Below are 23,640 nucleotides of genomic sequence, written 5' to 3' on the forward strand. Positions count from 1 at the left end.
CGCTGTACTACGACATATATCAGCGTGCTTCAGCATGCTCTTAACTTATAAAAAACTTACCTATAACTTATACAATGTACGCCAGTGTACTCACCAATTTTTTTATACGCCGGCATTCACTGGATAAATCGTCAAGGTGTGACAGGGCCATTAGGTGCCGTTAAATAATAATGTTATGGGATAGCTGCTTTTTTATTCTATGTATCCATATTTTGGCTCCTTTTTAATATCAAATGCACACGTTTCTCACCCTCCTGAAATCCTAGGGCCCTAAAAAACACAGTTCCTTCGCAGGGCTGAAAACTCTCTGCTATATGTTTGTCTTTAGGATTTCTGTTCTCCAGGAGCTGAATTAAGCTGTGTTACATCCTCAGCTGGCTCAAAGCTTTCACCGACTCTCTGCACCATGCTTCCCGGCTTTCCTTTGGACTGTGACTTTGCTATGAGACGCTCTGTCATTCTCTCTCTCTATATTTCCCTGCTTGGTTTAATATCATGACGCATTCATGGGACACATGAATTATTAAGTAATATTCTGCATATTTACTTCCATAAACACCAGTGCAGCCTGCCCCCAATTAATGACCTACTTTCCTGAAGTAGCATCCTTTAAAAATACTGCCACCCTGGGTGTATTCCAGGCCTGTGGAGTCTGGTTGCAGGGCCTCTGTGATGCTCAGGGTGGAGTTTGTGGTCAACTGAATTCTCTCACACTGAGCTCTGTTACTCAGACGTGGAGCTCATTCTGTCACCATAATCTCTCCATGATATGCTCACAGACTCTGATTAGAGGCTGCACAGGGACCCGCAGGGAGTCGCAGATGGTGAGATTCATGATGAGCCCACTGAGCGCCACTTCTCTCCATCTCTCTGCGGAGGAGCAGCGTAGGTTATCAAATCTCCGCAGCGTGACACTTTCCTCACGCTCTAACGCTCCTCCCTTGTTTTTATGTGTGCTCCTTCCAACCAGGTCCAGCAGCTCATGAAGGCGGCGAGGAGCGGGACGAAGGATGGGCTCGAAAAGACCAAAATAGCTGTCATGCGCAAAGTTTCCTTCCTGCAGAGAAAAGACCAACTGGGTAATGCAGGGTAGTCTGAGAACTTGTTGGAAATGTTTGTCAGCTGGCTTTTTATGGATGAAAGTCTGACTATTTTTAGGCATGGTGATTTACTCTGAAGTTTGGCTTGTGCAACTCCTTACAGTTGACTCCTTGAGCTATCGGCAGTGTCTCATGTATAAAGCTCGCCAAGCCAAAGCAGTGTTCAAGACAGATAGGGAAGAAAGTCTGACTTCTTCTTTATACAAGTCCCTTTAGGGGGAAATGAAAGCACCATGAAAAAGAAAGATCTCACTGATTCTAAATATAATAAATAAAACAGAAAGTCTTCCTCGGTTTTAAGACGGGTGATGCAGGGAAGTTTTTGTGATGTGTGAGAAGCAGAAGGATGAAGAGACTCACCGCTGTTATGTTACACACTGCAAAAAAGGGTAGCTTAACTATAGGATGAAAAAACTTAAGTCAAGGTGAACATTTCTTAACCCTCTTGTTGTGTTGTGGGTCAAATTGACCCATTTTAAAGTTCCAAAATCGAAAAAAATGTTAAGTATTTTTTCGCATGAAACTTCTTCTGCTTGGCTTAATTAGTGTAAATAACATATAACATGAACATTCCTTGCCTAAGGCCATTTGACTGCAGGAGCTGGGATCAAAGAGAGACATGCTGTCAGCCATTAGAACAGTGAGGGACAAGTGGGTAGAGCAACTTCCACTACTCTATAACCCTTGCCCTAATGTCACAGTGGATGAAAGGCTAGAGGCATTCAGAGGTTCCTTTCATTTTAGGAAACATATACCTTCCAAGCCAGCTAAATGCATCATCAAAATATGGGCAGCATGTGACAGAAGAGGTGTCTCCTGTTAATTTATCAACATCACTTCATAAAAAAAATTCAAGATGAAATAAACAAAAATCTATGTCATGTTAAACTATTGTATTTATATTTAGGTCTTTCAAATATACATTAAAAAAAGCTTTAACATGAATTTTCATAAGAATTGTAAGAACATGATGAGCCGTGGAGATATTATCCTCATTGAACCATGATCTGTGAGAATTAAAGAACACCATTGCACTAAATATTGATTTAAATGGTTAGTAATGGAGTTAATAATGAGATTTAAAAAATGTTTTTTTGAGTTTTTTTGGGTTCTGACACTTTTGGATCATTAAATACGCCCCGGGCTCAAATTGACCCAGGAACATTATTGCTGTCCCTAAGAAACAAACATAACAGGAGGGTTAAACAATCTGTCCATGCAGCAAGTTAATTTTACTTGACAAGAAATCTTAAAATGAGATTGTTAAATATAGAAATAAGCAGGCTCTGAAAAGTATTAAAAAGGGTTGAAATAAGTAGAATATGCTGATTTACTACTTGAAAACAAACTTCCTACGGCACAGTTATAAGTTAAATATACTAAATATAAGCAAAGGAAATCTCACTTATTTATATTGTATACTTACTTTGAGCAAATTATGGCATGGGGACAAGAAAAACAACAAATATTTAAGTAAAAAATGACTCACTATTAGAAAACTGTGATTACGCTGCTTCTTACGGTGGCCCTCACAGACAAAACAAATTTGCAAAAGATGAAACACTTTTACACAGTTGGAGACAAATTTACATTTTGTAAAACATTTTTACATTTCATAAAACAAAATTAACAAAAGATGACATTTTTTTACAAAGTTGGAGACAATTTTATTTTTTGGAGACAATTTTACAAACACTTTTACCACTAAGTCTGACTCCTTTTAGCCTGACTCTGTTTAGCCTGAGGCTATGTGGTCTGGGGCCGTTTCATCTGAATTCTGACACATGATGAAGGTTTTGCGGAGACATGATGCTTTTTCATCTGAGGTCTGACACCTCTCTCTGAGACCCGAGGTTGTCCTAATATGTAAACTATGTCGTTCCGTTTGGTTTCTCTCCATCAAAATAAACTAAATGACCCCTCACTCAATCACTTCCGGTATTTGGTGCATTCCCTTTCCGTAAAAATGAAATGTTAATTTGTTTCAGAAATAGTAAAAGTGTTTCATCTTTTGTAAATTTGTTTTCTTACATGTAAATTTGTTTTGGCCTTGGTAAAAGTGTTTTGCTGATGTAATTTTGTTTTATAAAATGTAAAAATGTTTTCCAAAATGTAAATTTGTCTCCAACTTTGTAAAAGTGTTTCATCTTTTGTAAATTTTATTTGTCCTTCAGGGCCATCGTAGTTTCTTGATATAAGCTGGCTCATTTTAAAATAAATCGTAATCCAGCTTAAAACTAAAACTAAAATCTTTAAACCAGTTCTTATTCTTAGAATATACATTTTAAATGCTTCTGCAGGAACCACAACAACAAGCTCGATTACTGGCAACATTTCATAGATGCCTTATGTGTTATTCTTAAATCAAGCAACTTAAAGTTGTTACTCAATCTTGAAACAAGTTTTATTTTGATGAGAGTTTAGGTGAGACAACCAATGTAGCTTTTTGTAACAGTCGTTCACTTAATTTAAGATTCCCAGACTAATTGAGCCAAAAAAGACATAATCAATTAAAGATTCAACCACACATACAAAGATTAAAAACAAGTAAATAACTCTAAAAACAGGGTAACTCATCTAACATGTCTCAATCTAAGAATTCAAATCTTGGCAAGTGCCGAATTATTTGCAGTGTAGGAGCCCTCAGCGAACAAAACAGAGAGATTAGCATCTGTTAATGGAGTACGGAGCAGCTTTAGTAAAACGTAGAAACCAAACCGATGCTTCCGACGAATCTTCCAGCCATCACAAAGAGGTAAAGAGGCCAGTGCTGCTATTTTTAGGTGTTGATCGAGGGAAATCTCACGGCATTGTATTTCCTTCCACCAATCCTCTGTTATCATTCCAAAGTCTTTAATTGGAACAGCGGAAGCTTCTGGTATCTTTATGGTAATGGGTGAAGTGGGGATTTTTCTTTTTCGTTTGTTTGTTTTGAGACGATTGAATGTTTCGTGCCAACATAGAGACGAGGATGTGTTGGAACTGTCTTTTTTCACACATCTGTGCGACTCCCTCCCTCCTGCAGAGATACATTTTTGTTTTTAAAGTTTTTTTTATCTGAAGGTCTCTGCTATTCTCTCTCCTTCCTGTGCTGTTCCCCCTCTCTCCCCTTCCAACAGTATAGGAGTTTCTTTATATTGTAGAGGTGATATACTTAAAGGTGACATATCATGCAAAATTGACTTTTTAATGGTTCTTTACCTGAAATATGTGTCCCTGGCATGTCTACAAACCCCCCGAGAATGAAAAAAATCCATTCTGCCCCTGTTCTGATTTCTACACCTTTCTGTAAATGTGTGTGAAACGAGCCGTTTCAGACTTCCGTGTTTTTGTTACGTAACAACAATATCCGGTCTGTCACGGAGTCAGAGCTCGGAGCTTGTTCAGCCCATAGACTGTATAAAATAATACTGAATCCCTCCCCCGTTTTTCATTACCTGCACAAATGTGTGCTAACAAGGAGCTTAGGAGGGAGGCATGCTAGTTGTAGGCTGTCTTAATAAACACAAAGGTCGGTTTTACTCCCCACGTCTGCAGATTTGAAGATCTAGTGGATGATTTTTATTTGTCATGGATAAGTGCTAGCGCTAGTTAGCATAGCCACATAGCTACATGTTCATAGCTGTAGCTGTAGCTGTGTACCAAGACACACGTCGACATACTGACAAATAAAACAACAAGAAACACTAAATCTGTGACCAATGGTTCAGAAAGGTCCTGCTGCCTTTCTGGCAGAGGTCGGTTTTACTCCCCAGGTCTGCAGATTTGAAGATCTAGTGGATGATTTTTATTTATCATGGATAGGTGCTAGCGCTAATTACCATAGCCACATAGCTATATGTTCATAGCTGTAGCTGTAGCTGTATCTGTAGCTGTAGCTGTAGCTGTGTACCATGACACACGTCGACATACTGACAAATAAAACAACAAGAAACACTAAATCTGTGACCAATCCTTCATAAAAGGTCCTGCTGCCTTTCTGGCAGAGGTCGGTTTTACTCCCCACGTCTGCAGATTTGAAGATCTAGTGGATGATTTTTATTTATCATGGATAAGTGCTAGCGCTAGTTAGCATAGCCACATAGCTACATGTTCGTAGCTGTGTACCAAGACACACGTCTACATACTGACAAATAAAACAACAAGAAACACTAAATCTGTGACCAATCGTTCAGAAAGGTCCTGCTACAGGCGCCTCTCCATCAGGATCAGATTCAGAGGGTTGAAGTAACGCGATCTCTGAGCAGCCGTGTATATTCAGCCAACATGTAAACATTAGATCAACGTGCTGGAGAGCCGAGGCACATCCACTTCCGGAGGGGGCGTGGTCAGAGGGAAAACAGAGTGTTCTGATGAGGAATGAAGAAGGGGACTTTTCAGGCATGCCAAAATCTGATTTCAAAGTGTTTTTTTGAGCATAAACTTTAAAGACATGTTTTTGGGACCTCTTAGACCAATATATATTGATGAAAAAAGCATGATATGTCCCCTTTAATGTGTCGCAGTGTGTCTCCTGCTGCAGTGAGATCTGAAGGCTGCCTTTCTGTACTTCCCTGTCTGTCTTACACAAACACTTACTCTCTTTTCAACCTTACTCAATCTTTTTTCTCTCCTTCATTTCTGAATGTGTGCAGAAGAGGAAGACGATGCCGGGTACCTGGATGTGGCTGTGTCAGAAGAGAAGCATCCTCCCCCACAGCTGAGCCCCATGCCGGAGGGGCTGACCAGCCACCAGGTGCAGCTGACAGCTTTTGCACAAATTTCCTCATAGATAAATGTAGCCTGCATTTGAAGAAAGTACTGTATTTAACATCGTGCATTTATGTGAAAACATTCTGTTCCCAGTAGCCTTGGGATACAGCTCTAGGCTGTCATGTTAAATTTGCTGTGAGGGGTTTTAAATCTTAAGGAAGAAGTCTTAATCTAATACTGATGCCTTTTTATAACCCATACAAGCACAACACAACATCAGCTTAAAGACAGCTGAGTATATGCACACATTTCTTAATGCCTGTCACTGCTGTTATATGGTCTGATTCCAACAAAGGCAAGGCAAGGCAACTTTATTTGTATAGCACATTTCATACACGAGGGCAACTCAATGTGCTTTACATTAAAACATTAAAAGCATTGGAAACATTCAGACAGTCATAAAAGAGCACAATTAAAATGACAAATATAATAAAACATAGAAAAGAAAAGGATAATTAGAAAGATCTTAAAAGTATTTTTTAAATTTGCATTTAAAATTAGTTAAAATAAGCTAAGATAAGAAGGCAGTGGCAAATAAAAAAGTCTTAATCTTAGATTTAAAAGAGGTGAGAGTTGGAGCGGACCTACAGCTTTCAGGGAGTTTGTTCTAGACATGTGGTGCATAAAGACTTAACGCTGCTCCACCATGTTTTTTTCTGACTCTAGGGACTGACTGTTTTACACGCTCAGACTGAAGAGTCTATGTTTAAGTATTTGTAATCACAAAGTAGTGGGTAGTACCTCACAGAGCAGGGATTGTACGAGGTCATTTCCTCTATTACATGGCTGTGTTAGTAGATTCTAAACGTCAATACCTCGTAGCAGTGGTCTTTTATTTTTGGATAGATGACCATTGTTTTGAAGAGGGATGAGGCTCCAGTCAGATAATTGGAGGACTTACTGTAATCATATCTACGGTGGCCCTGAAGTGCAAATCACAACGGCAATTCCGAAAACACAAAAGCTAATCACAAAACACTAAGGCAATTCAAAAGACAAAACGGCAAATCAGAAAACACTACGACAAATCAGAAAACACAACAGCAATTCAGAAAACACAACAGCAAATCAGAAAACACAATGGCCAATCAAAAGACAAAACGGCAAATCAGAAAACACAACGGCAATTCAGAAGAAAAAAACGGCAAATCAGAAAACACAACGGCATTTCAGAAAACACTAAGGCAAATCACAAAACACAACGGCAGTTCAGAAAACACTACGGCGAATCAGAAGACAAAACGGCAATTCAGAAAAGACAACAGCAATTCAGAAAACACTACGGCAATTCAGAAAACACTACGGCAATTCAGAAAAGACAACAGCAAATCAGAAGACAAAACAGCAATTCAGAAAAGACAATGGCAAATCAGAAAACACTATGACACTAACCAAAGGGGAAGAAGTAGTAGTTTTCTGATTTGCTGTTTTGATTTGCACTTCAGGGCCACCGTACATTTCACTGTGCAGAAAGAAGTCTGCTCTATTTGATGTTACCTGGTCTATGCAAAGGAAAGAGAGGAGGGATTATAGACACAAAAACTTGGTGCATTAACAGAGAAATAAAGAAAGCTGAAGATGGTGTAAACACTTCATAACATAACAGAACATGGTAGCAAGTAGCCGTGGAGTAGAGGGGAACTATGTATAGTGAGGTTGTTATAGCAGAAGAGCCCTTCAGGGAGAGAAAAGACTCCTCTGCTTTGCATTGGGATCCAGCCCAACCTGTCCTTGTTGTACAGTTGTGCTCATAAGTTTACATACCCTGGCAGAATTTGGGATTTTTTTGGCCATTTTTCAGAGAATATGAATGATAAGAGAAAAACTTTTTTTTCACTAATGGTTAGTGGTTGGGTGAAGCAAATTTTTTATCAAACAACTGTATTTACTTTTTTCATATCATAAAGACAACAGAAGCTACCCAAGAAACCATAAATTCTGCCAAGGTATGTAAAATTATGAGCACAACTGTATGTCCCCTATACATCACCCTCTACTCAGATAATAATGTACACATGTAGGCAGCAAAGAGACAAAAGAAAAGATCATTTATTGAAGGAATAAATAAATTGTTTGTAATAAATAAAGAAAAGAAACTGTCCTTTCATCAAGCCCACAACAAACATTACTGCAAAGAAACTTATCTTAAATGTAAAGCTTATGTTGACTTACCTTTATGGACACTGGATTTTGAATACTGTCATCTTCATTGACAAAACAGCTGATACAGAAGGACCAAATCTGGGAGTTTTAGGCTAAACAAGGTGTTAGAAATGGACAATACAAATGTTAATGTAGTGTGTTTCAAGGCTGCAACTAAAGATTATTTTATCATTAAATCTGCTGTTATTTTTTCTAAGGAAGAATCAATTCATCTTTTAAGGGAAACATTTCTAAGAAGCTAGTCACATCTTCAGCTCGCTTGTTATTGTCCAACTAACAGTCCAAAACCCAGAGATTCTTTATTTATTGTTGTAAATATCAAAGAAACGCAGCATATCTTGTAGTGTAAGAGACTGGAAGCTGCAAGTTTGATCTTTCTTCCTAAATAAATTATGTTCTGTTGATCAGTAATGTAAGCATCATTGCAGATGTAGTCCTTAAATGGTTATCAGTCTTTTATAGCTATAAATAGATCAATCAATTAATCTTTATTTATAAAGCGCCAAATCACAACAACCGTATCTCAAGACTCTTTCCAAACAGTCCCATCTTACAGACAGGACTCAGTCTGATCTCATCTTAATCCACCATGAGCAGAGCACTTTGCAGCATTTAGCAAGTTACAGTGGCAAGGACAAACTTCCTTTAACAGGCAGAAACCTCCAGCAGGACCAGACTCATGTTAGACACACATCTGCATCAAACAGATGCATCATGCACGTTCAAGATCTTTATGACACTTGTTCTAGTTTTGCAGAAGTGCTGAAAAACTGACACCAAGTGAAGTGAAGGTTTCTTCCAGATGCTTTAATATCTTTCATTTCTGTGAACATATTCGTTTCCCAGTAGCCTGAAGAGAAAGCTCCAGGCTGTCATGTTAAATATATGCATTTGTTATTTTAGTATGTCCCTTATCTGTTTGTTCTGTTCTTTGTATTATGTTATAAAGCAGAACAGCAGGAGAAGAAGCAGCTTTCATATCATGAACACACACATTCAGTCCTCAGATTGAGGCCCTGCTGCTCTTTGAGTCTTCTCTCCTATGACAAACACATGATTACAGTGCCATCCATCACCCTGCCGCATGCTTAACTGAAAGCACACCGCACACTGCAGCCCCATCATGTCCTCTTACTGCTACATTTCCCTGACCGGTCTGTTGTCTGTGCAGGTTGTCAGACGCCATATCCTGGGCTCCATCATTCAGAGCGAGCGGAGCTACCTGGAGTCTCTGAGGAGAATAATGCAGGTGAGCTGCGGAGTCCCTGTTGTCCTCCTCTGCCACATGCAATATCTTCACCGTTTAACTGTTAGGAATCACGCCCAACAGAGAAGCGGTGATATCCATCAAATTACTGAGGTGTCTCAGCATAAATAATCCTGATAAAACAGCCATGCTCATGTCTGTGGGGGGGGGCGTTGTGCCGAGGCTCAGAGAGAGAGAGAAGGACTGTCAGGCGTGCACAGGATGGGGTGCAACCTCTCCTCTTTAATCTCTCTTTCTTCAGCGGCAAAAAGGAGACTCGTTATCTCCTCATCACAGGGAAATAAAAGCAGCATCGAATCACCGGCAATCAATAGCTGCCTTATATGCTGCAAAATCTTTCATTTTCAAGACACAATGCCCCACTTTTGTTGTGGAGTGACGCGATCGTGCGGTTCTCTGTGAGCTTTTTGAAATATCTCGTTATTCACAAAGTCCAGCCAAGTGCTAAATTCAGTGCCTTTAAACCGATAACGTGAGAGATGAAAGGACACGAGCGGTATTAGACGGAGCATGTTCTATCTTTCATTAATGCTGTAAAACAGATTGCACAGTCGCTCATGTTGTGCTGCTTGCTCGCGTTCCTTCTGTTGATGAATCATTTGCTGAGATAAAAACCTGCACAACGCCAAAATCCTTCTCTGCTGCTCTTTTGGATTAATTCATGAAGCTGGACAGTGTTTTTATACCTCATATTTGGCACATGCACAGTATTTTAACTACACTTCAACATATTCAGATTCAAAGAAGTCATGTTTACTTGCTTCCACAAAGAATACCATCCACAAAGAGCCCCTCAGCTCATTTCTGTAGGCTATGCTAATATCCCCATGAGTGCTGACGGAGGAATCAATCAATGCCTTTTTCACCACGTTGCTTTTGCATCTGTAGCTCTGCTGGGAGCTGTTTTTTTTTCTCTTCCCTCGCCATTATTATTCCAGCTTTTATGATTACAAGTCACCTTGAGTTCTGAACATGTTTGCTGGCAGCTAATGCTTCTTTTTATGGGTGAATCTTTTGGATTGATGTGCTTCCAGGCTTTGTTTCCTCATTTCCCTCGATTCATAGGATATTTGTCTGTTACCCCTTTATTGTCTTTTTATGCGGCTGAAAGAAAGAGAAGCTTATAAAAGGTGGTCTGCTGATTCATCTTAAGCACCCATTCACCCGCCCACACACACAAACACACACACACACACACACACACACACACACACAAAGCACACACACAAAGCACATTATCGACATGAATAAAAAACAGATTCTCTTTCACAATCTCTCCAGGAATACCACAGGCCGTTGATGGAAGCTGATCCACGCATCCTGAGTCCGAGGAAGATCCGGCCCATATTTTACCGGATCAGGGAGATCACACAGTGTCACTCCATGTTCCAGATCGCACTGGCGTCACGTGTGGCTGAATGGGACAGCTGCGAGAAGATCGGGGACCTATTTGTTGCCTCGGTGAGCGTGTGTTTGTGTGTGTTTTAGAATCATATGTGAGAAGTAGAAATGCAAACCAGAGGCTAATTAGCTGCCCTATATGTGTGTGTGTTTGTTTGTTCTGGTCTGAAATGCAATCAAGGACTTTTGCATTCTGGTTAAAGACGCTCATTTTCTCTTGGCATCCCCTCTAACTTTACACCACAATCTCAGCCGGCACAAGTATAATGAGATACAGCTTTTAGATCGAGCAAACACGGATAGTTTACCCAAACATGGAATCAATTACAGTCGTGATGAATATCTCCACGGCATCCAGTGATCTCTGCGATGTGTGTTCACAAACTTTGGCACTAGGATAATGGTGTTTTGTGTTACAAGTCTCGGTGTGCTCATCCATAAGGTCTGCTCATTATTTGCCCATTAGAGGGACAGATTTGACCCTCTCCTTCTCTGCTGGTCATTATTGTGATTTTCCATTGATATCCTGAGAGCCACCATCAAATGAGGCTGCACTGGAAAAGAAAAGTGCTGGGACCAAGCGGCAACCTCCGGTCTCAAAATACGAAGCCAATGTGGAAGTGTTATAAACTGCAGTTCATCGAGAATCCACTTGAGGCTGGCTGCAGAAACACCGGAAACCACATACACACCCATTCAAAAAAGACTCTTTGCAGCAGAAATAAAGATGTTTACAGCTTGGTTCAAAAAACAGCTTGGGTCTACGGAGCTAATTTCTAACATATTTCAGGTGTTTAGGAGTTGGGATTTTAGGTAAGTTGCAACAGGTAAGCTAGATCCACGCCCTCAGAAGTGGGTTTTGAATCTGACCTGGCAACCCTGCTTTCACCGGTGCAGCGGTAGGGCTGCTGCAACAGTAACTTTATTGAGTGTTTGACATCATGGGAGCAAATATTTAATAGAATGTCACTCCTCTGTCGATTTTCTGTGACAAAACATCCTTTGGAGACCGGACTGGTGCGGATCTGTGTGTGGCTTAACCAAGGCTTACCTGCAGGATGTACGTTTTTCACCACTGTTGGAATAATTCTAACCCCTCGATAACGGAGAGACGTCCCGATCAAGAAATTTTAAACTAAGACAGAGCGATAAACGCACTTACTGCTGTTTGGCTTTGTTTGGCTTTGCTACAGTAGTGCGTTACTTTGTTGCTGTTCAAAGCCAAAATGCAGTAAGTGCAGTTACTGTAGTCTGGCTCTGTATGACAACACTGTAGCCTTACTGTCATACAAAGCCAGAGTGCAGTAACAGCACTTACTGCAGTTTGGCTTGGTTTTTGTCTGAATTTTGTAGTTACTGCAAATTTGACATCACAGTTGAACCATAAGACTTTGTCAGATGATAAAACAGATGTCTCAAAGAACACTTCTAGTCCTAACTCAATTTTGACCAAATGTATAGTTAGCCTTTGCCTTTGTAGGGCAGAACAGATGGGTGATGTCATGGATACTATGTCCATTATTTATACAGTCTACGGCTGGGACTGCGTGTTCCTCATTGACCTGGACCTTTTTTCACGTGCCAGTTTTTGTGCACTGGGGGGTTTGTAGCTCAGGGGTGGAATTGGTCATCCACGAGGGCTGTTGGTTCGTTCAGAAATTTAAGAAGAAATGACTTTGCGATGATACTCCAAATGTTTTCAAGACTTCATCACTCACCACGCTCTCTTCCCCTGTTACATTACCTCACATGAACCCCTCAAGCTGTATTTCTGCATCAGAAAACTTTGGATTTTACAACCTCGGGACGTTACAATACCTTTATTTCTCTCTCCCGGAGCTGAATGCACCTTGACTAAATTAAAGTATGTCTAACGACAAGCACCCACTCGATACTGGTGCCTTAAAAACTGTATACTTTTCATCATTAGTTTTAAGCTGCTGTTGGCTGTAGTACTAAACTTCTGTGAACTTACAAACACACACACACATATATATATAAATATATATGGTAGTACCTATTGTTGTAGTACCTATTGTTGTCTCGCCTAACTCAGTGCAATAAAGGACTCCTCACTTAATGTGAGACTGGAGAAGATGTAAGGAAAGAACGGTCCGAAGTTTGATTCCCATCTTCTCCACTCTTCTATGTTTCATATACCATCCGTGTCTGAATGTGAGGCTGAAAGTGTGAGCTGTTTACCTGCAGGCTGTCGTTGTAACACCTGCTATTCATGATCCTGAGAAAGGTTTTAAGCAGAGAGGGTTGATGCCTTCATGCAGTCTGCTAATTTCCCACCACTCCTCAAACTGCCTCTATCAACTGCGTGGTGTGGGTTTAATTGAGGAGACGGAATAAATGTAATCGCACAACAAACACACCCCCTCCAACACACACACACACACACACACACACACACACACACACACACTCTCACACTCCGCTACCTCATTCCTCTTTGGACAACCCCTTAAATGGCTCGTGAAGGTTGTTGCAGTAACCAGGATTCGTAAACAAATCAATTTTTTAAAGCACTATACTTAAATGTCCATTTTCTAGCCCCTCTTTACATTGAAATTACCTTCAGGACTTCCTGCAAACGGCGCAGAGAGCCAGACTTTCAGAATGTCAGAAGGAAATACGTGACTGTGTTTATGGATGATGGTGTAAAATCAAAACAGCAAACATTACAAAGCACTTACACCTCTTATTTTACAGCTATTCTTTGTACACATGTGGATAATTGTGCTTGATTCTGTTTCCCTCAGTTCTCCAAGTCCATGGTGCTGGATGTTTACAGCGAGTACGTGAACAACTTCACTAATGCCATGGCTCTCATCAAAAAGGCGTGCATGTCCAAACCGGCGTTTCTGGAATTCTTGAAGGTAAGGCTCAAACCTTAAACTCAGTAAAGATTTTAGTATTTGATACAGCAGATATATAAGGCAATTTATTCAGAGATCTGTCAATCATAATTTCATTAAATTTCATAAATTATGCATTCAATAAAGCAACATCCACTCTTTTTATTATTCAAGAACATGTTTGCATGAATTAATTAGGCATATTTAGAGTACAAATTGAGATACTTGTAGCGTATATTGTATTTTTATATATGAAACCTGCTGTATCATGATGATTAATAGGCTAAAAAGTTTGTCTTTATATGTTTTAGTTTGTTTAAAAAATGAGAGAATTTGAGCCAAAAATGTACACCAAAATGTCAGATGTATCAAATATGATACAAAGGAAAATTCATATATGAAAATTGTTATTTAATTTATTTTTAAATTATTTGTCAGAAGGTCCAATAAAAACTCAATTTTCAAAGAATTTGATTTTTTTGGCATATTTTAGGCTTTACAGGGTGAAGACCCTCTGTTTTTGTAATGTTGAGCAGATATTGAATCAAGCAAAAGCCCAAAGCAATAGGGTTAAATAATAAGACTAACAGGGTTCTAGATGAACTTTATTGTTTCTACAAGGTGAGAAATTTGTCCTGGGCTTTTCACCAAGCAGAAACCTCCGTCCATGAGAATTGAAGCCCATGCGGAAGTGTTATAAACTGCAGTTCATCAAGTGTCCGCTTGAGGCTGGCTCCGGAAGTACCGGAAACCACACACACACCAATTCAAAAAAGCCAATCTTTACAGCAGAAATAAACATGTTTACAACCTGGTACAAAAGACGAGTGTAGTCTGGATAGCTCATTTCTTGATCGACACACACTGTACGAGGGTGAATTTTTTCATAACGCGGCAATTTAAAAGAGGTTAAGCTTATGGATTATTAGGAACACTGTAGCTGTTCGCTAGGAGACTCAAAGCCCGCCTCTTTACCTCACACTAGCTCGACAGCAGTTTTGTTGAGTTCAACATTTCCAATATAGCTGCTGCCGACGATTGTCCTCAAAACAGAGCTTCACAAACAGATGGGTGACGTCACAGATACTATGTCCATAATTTATACAGTCTATGCTTTTCACCCACACTGCAGCCTTAAAAGAACATACAACATGATACAAAACTGATCATGAGGGTCAAAATCCAGTTGATGAAGAACTCAGTTCAACATTTTTCCTAACCAGAAATCAATAACCTTTGAGATTATCCATTCTGTTTTTCAGCCTCGTAGGTCCTATGAAGTAACGTCAGATCTCGAGTCAAGTCAGGTCATTTTAATTTAAATCGATGAAGCTCAAACATGCATTCATTGTCCAATACAGTAAAAAATACTGAATCACTCTAAATACATATAGCTTTCAATGCACAAAACTGACCAACAGAATTCTTCTTTGTGTAGTTTAGAGTTTGTCTCCAAAGCAAATGATGAGGAGGAAGTAAAAGGTTATTGATGATGCAAGATAATTTCTTGGAATTAAGGGGAAACTACCTCTGTAGCCAAGCACATAAGCAGTGTGCTGCAAATAAATCAGCAGCACCTTTGACTGTCTTCAAACTGAGAGTACTGTCAACTCTGACTTCTGCTGCTGCAGGACAGTCATCCTCCTCCTCTACAACTTAAAGCAGCCGTGATAATCTCACACAAACTTTACAGCAATTTACAGGATATACGCTAATAATATCAGTCAAACTCTGAAGTCTGTGCTGAAATTGACATAATGAATGCTTGTTAGTGAACTAAAACAGGTGACATAAGGTTACATTGTGATGTGTTCAAGGACGAGTCAGTAAAACGGCTGTTGGAGGAAGGTAAATAAAACAGCATCAATAGAAGCAATACCAGTTGTGTTAAAAACATGTTGTGTCATCTTATCAATAGTGAAATTGATAAGTACACAGATCAATAAGGAGGCTCAATAATGGTTTAAGAACAATGAAGGGTATCGATTTCCATCCTTTGTTAAAAGGAGGATGTTTGGGGGTCAGTATGGCTCAGTTGATGTAACAGGCGCCACATGTCAGAGGCTACAGTCCTTGTTTCATTGGTTGCAGGATCGATTCCTGGTCACAGCGCGAGTTGATGGATGTCACTCCTATCTCTCCACTCATTTCCTGTCTCTCTCAAGCTGTCCTTTCAAAATAAAGGCACAAAGCCCAAAAAATACCCATTAGAAGAAATAAACAGAGGATATTTACACGTATACAAATCTGTTGTTTGTGTCCATAAAAGTGTGTTGTGATTTAGTGAATATGTATTGTCCAGCATTAAGTATTCACTGAAAGCCTTTGCATAACCCGATGTGTGAGTCGCAACCCTAAAAATGTCCAAGGTTGTCCAGGTAGTAAATATTTCCTTTATTCATGTTGTAATCACATTTGTATTCTCCCATCTGCCCTTGACATATTTTTTTATATCTTGCGAGCTCCCAGAGTTTTATAATTAAACACGAACAAATCTGCAAATCAATGAATGCCAAATATGTCAACAGGAATACAAACTCTTTCTCCACAAAAGCAGGAAATTGTTACACTTAATGAATATGTGAAATGAGAAGTGGAAATTTGACAACTTTCTGCGAGCAGATAATAAATTAATTTTAAAGTTTACTCATATTGTAGCTGTTAATTAGGGATTATTAGCAGGGTAAAAGTAGAGCCAAGACACATGGAGGGTGCCAGGGAATGAGTTTAATGTGCTGGATTTAACAATCCCCTGTGTCCCCAGCACTTATGTGTGAGTGTGACCTCCATCATTGAGCTGTCGCTGATTTACAGAAGCAGATCACATAGCTGACAGCCCTGCATTTACTCATGATAACATGTGCCCCTTCATTTCTGTGGAAACGTTCCTCTTTATCTGCCTGTTGCAGCTCTCACTGGTCATGTGAGGACATCCAAATATTAAATTGGCCCAGCAGAATAGTTTAAGCAGTGAATCAATGACAGACTTCATTGCTTGCATTGCTTTTGAAATATTTAGGTAGTACTGACTACATGCACTGGACCAAGGATGAAGACTATTAAGTTCAATACTTGTTTCGGTTTGCAGGAATTTTCTATGGAGGCTCTGAAGGACAAAACACACAAGATTTCACCTAATGAATTTTTTTGGGTATAACACCACAACATATTAAGAAATGTAACACTTCTCTGCTCATAAATTCTACATCAAAATGACAAATCTGTTCTCACAGGAACAGACATTTTTGTCCTGTTGTCCATTTGTAGTCTGAGTACTGGGAGAAATTAGATGTAAGCCCCCCCTACAGCGCCCCCTGCCCCCCTTGGAAGTTCAGTTAATTTTATACATATTTTTTACACACATACACGTGCGCAACCATACACATCGCAGCACAATGATACGATAATGTTCATCAACAACTCGTTTTTTCAAGACGAAAACGAGAAATTGACGAATCTCCATGCATCCGTCTTAGTTTCATTGAGAATTTGAGTTGAGTCTCAAAGTCATTGTGTGCCATGAGATTTATATCAAAATTAATGAAGTTTCTAGAAAATGTCTGCACATAAAAGGTGCAATATCATACAGGCCATTTCTCCGTACATGGCAGGACTTTCTCATCTGCTGAAGTTGTCTTGGCTCTAATCTAGTTCAGAACAGCTGTGAAGAAAAATGTCCTCTTGACAGGCGCTGTGACATTTCCAGTCTTGTCCATTTCCCATTTTTCTTGACATCAAAGGCAGGTGTCAAGTGTTTTAACCCATAATTAGCATAAATTACAGTTTCATCAGTTCCAGCAGTTGGGTAAATGCTGAGTCTTTTGATATGCTGTTAAAGTTACGTGGCTACAATCTGTATGCAATTTTAGTCATTAAAATGTCAAAAAAAAAAAGAGATTAACTCAAATAGATTTATGTATTTTGCTTTGTAATCCAAACACTGAGAGCTGTATCCATGTCTTTGTGAATTTTCCTGAAATAATAACTCACAGATCCATTCCTTTTTTTCTGTTTGAGAAAGTAAAATCACAGGCTGCTCTATTTCACACAGATTTTGCCCTCTAATGTGATCTCAAAGCTTGACCACTCTCCTCTGCAGAGCAGCACACTGAAATTTGCAGCTGCTTGCTCAGCCAGTCAGGTCTAATCTTTTCAAACGCTGCTAGAAACCACTTTTATTCAGTTACTCAGAGAAAAACAGGACACTGAGGCGACTCACCTATGGTCAAAGAAAGCAGGCAGCCTTGTGATTTTTGGTACTACCTACTACACCTGGGGCCCGATCTACTAAAGGTTTGCGTGTATAAAAACACGTGCAAACTTGATAGCACGCGCAAAGCTGACGCACTAACCGGGAGCAAAAGGAATTGCGTCTGTCAAATGAGCGAAATAGCACTCGCGAATCATTTAGCGTGTTTGCCTTCATGAATATGCAGAATACATGGAGATCATCAGAACGCGCAAAATACTGGGAGGAGGAGATGCAAATGTAATCATTTAGCACATGCATTGTGATCTATCAAACCTGAAGCAGATAGCGGGCGCTGTATTTGCGTCTATATTTAGCACGTTTGAAAGGCAGGTGCAAACTGGCACAGCGTTACGCACACATGGCTGCGGTCACTGTAAAGCTCATCATAACATCGCTTTACAACATGCCCGCAAACACTGGGCTTACAAGCATGACTAAATGTTTTAGTCAATCAAACCAAGAGAACAAAATAATAATAATAATAATAATAATAAAACAACACAAATTCAAATCAGTTCAGCACCACGGATAGCGACCGCATCATTCTGACACCCACTTTAGCTTTTTCATATAATGAGAGCACAGTAGGTCACTGTATCAACAGCTATAAAGTTTAGTCAAATTGGCACAACGTCACACATGTTCACATACAAACAAAAAAACAATATGAACTAGGCCTACTCACCACTGGACGAGCCTTAAGCTCCGTGGACTTGTCCACGATGCGCTGTATGTCCATTTTCTTTGATCTGTCATTCTCAATAAATAACATCACATGTCCACTCAGTCTATTCTGTCCCATCGTGCTCATCAAGGGGTTTTTAGTTAGTTTTAACTTGGAGAATGAGCGCTCACTGAGCTGCACCAGGCAGCTCTGTGTAACTCCTCATCTCGTGCTTGCAGCAGTGTGTTTGGGTGAATTGACTCAAATATGTTCACAGTTCCATTTAAGCTGGTGAATCTTTGGGACAGTTGCTGGATGATGATATCAGGCATTAAAAACGTTCACCCGAAAGTTGCTCCCTGGGACAGTGAGGCGACTGTCTTCATCCAAGTGACGCCTAACTTTTCTAGAGCAAGACTGGCAGACTTAGCCTCATCAAATCACTCCCTAAACTCCATCAACACACTGATTCAAATCCATCATGAGGCACAGTGGCCTGCTGGACTCGGTTAGGGCTGTGACTTAAATGAGGTTTAGGCCAACTCTTATGGAGTGAGTGTCCAGGTTAGACACCAATCCTTCTCCACACGTAGGCATCCGGCTAATGGGACATACATGCTGAACTGATGAAAATATGTTCTCACTATCTAAACTCAACTCAAACTTTATTTATATAGCACGTTTAAAACAACCGGAGTTGACCAAAGTGCTGTTCAGATCAAAAGCAGCACAAATGACAAAAATAACCCAAACAATGCCAAAGATACAATACTAGGATACATAAACACAGTGAAAATATATAATAAAATAATATAGAATAAAGTAAATTGAAATTTAATTAGGATTTTGCCAGATGTCCACTCAACCTTGGTTAAAAGCCAGGGAGAAGAGGTGTGTCTTTGGAGAGGATTTAAAAACCTCAATTGATCCCTCAGAGCGGATCTGCCAGGGCAGGTTGTTCCAGAGCCGAGGGGCAGCCACCACAAAGGCTCGGTCACCTCTGGTTTTAAGCCTTGTTTTGGGAGTGACCAATAGCAACTGACTAGATGATCTCAGTGTTCTGGCAGGGACATGATAATGGAGAAGCTCGGTCAGGTACTGAGGGGCAAAGCCATTAAGAGCTTTAAAGACAAACAATACAATTTTAAAATCTATTCTAAAAGCAACCGGGAGCAAGTGCAGCAAAGCTAGGACAGGGTATATGTGGTCACGCTTGTGTTTGCCAGTGAGGAGACGGGCAGCTGCGTTTTGTACCAGCTACAGGCAGTGCAAGAGTGAGCATAAAGCACCAAAAGCCACCAAGACTGGCAATCCCCATATTGGAAGAAAACAGTGTTGGGTCTGTGGCTGTGTCTCGGTAGCATTCTTTATTGTGTTTCTTCTCAACCTCCTCCTCTTGGGATTTGAAGGCTAACCAACCAACCAAGCTAGCTAGCCAACAGCAACAAGTAAAGATGTCTGTGAAGGTTCTCAGTCTTCCAGGTCATGGTAATCCAAATCAATATTCAAGCTTTGGAGCAACAAGTAAACACTTTGTCAATCAGAAAACAAGGATGACTCTGAGAGTGACAGCAGAGCAGCGAGAGAAAACAAACAGAGAAAGAGAAATCAATAAAACATGTTCCAGTCAGAGAGGTCTGGCCCCCGGATGGAGTTTGGAACTCTTTAGCCCAATTAGCGACATCAGTTCATGACAGTGCACCTGTGCAAACTTAGAGGCTTCTATATTCAACTTGCAGCCTCAGCCTGATTTCACAACAACTTAAAAATTTAACTCCAAGCACAAAATATTTGCCCTAAAGTGTTTGGCAAACAGAGTTGACAGAAAATATAGGAAATATAATAAAAGTGCCAGAAGGTGCCGAAGTGGAGCTTTGAGTCTTTAAAGTGATTTTGCCTGCCAGTCAGTCAAGCTGTTTCAAAAGGCTCCCAAGAGGAGGAGTTAACATTCAATAAATCCCTGCCCTATATAGACTTCCATAATTAGTTTAAAGCTTATGCTCAGGTTTTTAATGGGAGAACATCACCCTTTAAAGTGATGGACATGTTCTATGAAATTCAATTTTGACTGAATCAGATACCAGGATGGTTTAGGACATTGTGGGCCTTTATGAGAATATATTAAATAATTTGATGATATCTGGTATGTGACGATATACAGCCTTTGATGATGAGTCGAGTTGCAGAAAAACATTAATTGTGACATTGAAGAGACATTTTATTGTAATTGTCCACATGTATTTGCAAGAGGAAAATGGTAACAGTAGTGTAACAGTCTAGAATATATCAATCAATCAATCAATCAATCAATCTTTATTTGTGTAGCGACAAATCACGACAAACGTTATCTCAGGACGCTTTTACGAACAGAGCAGGTCTAGACCACTCTATGTTAAATTATTAACACAGACCCAACATCAAGACAGGATAAGACATTATTTAGCTAGTTACAGTGGCAAGGACAAACTTCCTTTAACATGCAGAAACCTGGAGCAGATCCAGTCTCATGTTAGACAGCCATCTGCCTCGACCGGGTTAGTTAGGGTTGGAAAGAGGGATAGAGGAGAATAAGAGAGAGAGAGAGAGAGAGAGAGAGAGAGAGAGAGAGCAATGATAGTGATGAGATGTGTAGTAGTAGCTGCCCTTGGAGTCCAGCACGTCCATATCAGCTAGAGTCTGGAACGTCCACAGCAGCAGGCCGTCTACAGCAGCTCAGGGGAACCTACGAGACAAGGGAGCTCAGGGACTCCAGAAAGGTCCATGGTGTGGTCCTTGTTAGTGAACCAAACATCTTAGACTGTTACTGGTAGTCAGCAGCTCGTGTACCTTCAGCATCTCTCTTCCTTGTCTGGGTTAATCCTGGACTGATGTCTGTTTAATGTTCAAGTTGTCCTCATCTTCTATTCTATGGTTTGATGGCTCGATGGCACTGTTCTTGTTTGTATTCACTGTAAAACGTATGTAAAGCAAAACAGAAGATTCACAGCGCCTCTTAAGCCATCCTGGAAGTAAGTGTTGCAGAATAAGATGGCACGTGAACCTGCATGCAGGTGAACACATCTGGAAGCCCTGGCTTCAAACTGAATAAGTTATCAGGTCCTCATACAGAAAAATGAACATTAACAATAAGACAGTCATCCTCTTCATCTATAGAGTCTGAATACAGTCAGTGCTAGAGTCCAATCCAAGTCATCAGTGCTAGAGTCCGAGCTGAGTCCTGAGTTCTACAACATTGTTAGGATGTAAAATCATCCAAGTTTGAAGCAACATCTAGTTTCACATCAGAAAAGTTAAAGGCCCTTAAATTGATTTATAAGAGGTAAAAACTGTGTTGATATCATGCACTATTAGTCTACCTGTATCAACTTGAAACTCTGTTGCCTACCTGGATGAGAAGAACTTAAAGGTGACATATCATGCAAAATCGACTTTTTAATGGTTCTCTACCCGAAATGTCTACAAACCCCCCGAAAATGAAAAGAAATCCATTCTGCCCCAGTTCTGATTTCTCCACCTTTCTGTAAATGTGTGCTGAAACGAGCCGTTTCAGTTTTCAGTGTTTTTCCATACGTCATAACGCCTTCCGGTCTGTAACAAAAGTCAGAGCTCAGAGCTTGTTCAGCCCATAGACAGTATAAAATACAACTCAATCCCTCCTCCGTTTTCCATTACCTGCACACATGTGTGCTAACAAGGAGATTAGGAGGGAGGCATGCTAGTTGTAGGCTGTCTTAATAAACACAAAGGTCGGTTTTACTCCCCACTTCTGCAGATTTGAAGATCTAGTGGATGATTTTTATTATTCATGGACAAGTGCTAGCGCTAGTTAGCATAGCCACATAGCTACATGTTCGTAGCTGTGTACCAAGACACACATCTACATACTGACAAATAAAACTACAAGAAACACAAAATCCGTGACCAATCGTTCAGAATGGTCCTGCTGCAGGCGCCTCTCCATCAGGATCAGATTCTGGATCAAATTCAGAGGGTTGAAGTAACGCGGGTCTGTGAGCAGCTGTGTATATTCAGCCAACATGTAAACATTAGATGAACGTGCTGGAGAGACGAGGCCACATCCACTTCCTGAGGGGGCATGATCAGAGAGCTCATTCTCATATAAAGGCACAGACACAGAAAACAGCCTGTTCTTAGCAGGGCTGAAAAAGAGGGGTTTACAGGCATACCAAAATCTGATTTCAAAGTGTTTTTTTGAGCAATAAACTTTAAAGACATGTTTTGGGGACCTCTTAGACCAATATATTTTGATGAAAAAAGAGCATATGTCACCTTTAAAGTATAAAGAAAGCAGATGATGTTTATGCCTCTGCTTTGTAAACCAGATGATTTCAGAGCTCTGAAGTTGCAGCGATAATCTCTTTTTTTTTCACATCTGTCTCAGAGTTGATCTCATGGCACCTTTCCACAATACGTCTAATAAATGTGCCCAGTGATTTGCCTTTTTGCACTGATGGTGTCATTGCCGTTCAGACTTGACACGACACCCGTACGATATCTTCTCCTGACCTCCACCCACGGCTCCACATTAGACTCAACAGGCTGAAGTGAATCTCTCCTTTCATTCTTTTATACGACTAACAGACCCTGATTCTCTCATACCTTATTCACCCACTCACACGCCTACAGACACTCTATAGAGGATTCTGACAAGCTCAGCTTAAAGTAGGAATCACAGCATCCTCGTTATGGCCTTCCTGTGCCAGAAAATCTCTCCAACTCTGTTCTGTTTTAATTTCCTCCCCTCTTTTTATGTTTTCAGAAGAAGCAGGCCTCCAGTCCTGACCGGATCACCCTGTACGGCCTCATGGTTAAGCCGATTCAACGCTTCCCTCAGTTCATCTTACTCCTGCAGGTATGAAGTGTTTCATTGTGTCTTACTCTTTTCATTTCATATGTTTTATCTGTGAGTGAATTTGACTGAAGTCCCACCAGCTGAATCGTCTCCGGGAGTCAAATTAAACATTCAGCAGCACAAACGCTAATAAAGATGCAAAGTTGCAAGGCCACAGAATCGATTATGGATTTAAACTCATCCAAACTACCAGAAGTTGTGCCTCATATACTTTTACCCTGGCTTTAGCTTGAGGCTTGAAAAGTAGCTAGCCACATCAGTTTTTCATATTGCTGGATTTACATTCCTCTCTCTTTTCCAAGCA

The 23,640-nt window shown here is 40.2% G+C and overlaps 1 protein-coding gene across 1 annotated transcript in view; it reads left to right on the forward strand.

The window, feature by feature from the left end:
- The window catches only part of arhgef10la (Rho guanine nucleotide exchange factor (GEF) 10-like a), a 218,187-nt gene that overhangs the window by 44,620 nt on the left and 149,927 nt on the right, over positions 1 to 23,640 (forward strand). Inside the window, exons 8-13 of the mRNA XM_034684285.1 lie at positions 971 to 1,079; positions 5,735 to 5,835; positions 9,187 to 9,264; positions 10,564 to 10,743; positions 13,452 to 13,568; positions 23,244 to 23,336. Coding sequence (XP_034540176.1) covers positions 971 to 1,079; positions 5,735 to 5,835; positions 9,187 to 9,264; positions 10,564 to 10,743; positions 13,452 to 13,568; positions 23,244 to 23,336 — 678 coding nt within the window. The remainder of the gene's footprint in view (positions 1 to 970; positions 1,080 to 5,734; positions 5,836 to 9,186; positions 9,265 to 10,563; positions 10,744 to 13,451; positions 13,569 to 23,243; positions 23,337 to 23,640) is intronic.

The sequence above is a fragment of the Notolabrus celidotus genome, chromosome 1 (genome assembly GCF_009762535.1).
Source record: "Notolabrus celidotus isolate fNotCel1 chromosome 1, fNotCel1.pri, whole genome shotgun sequence".
Classification (NCBI taxonomy): Eukaryota; Metazoa; Chordata; class Actinopteri; order Labriformes; family Labridae; genus Notolabrus; species Notolabrus celidotus.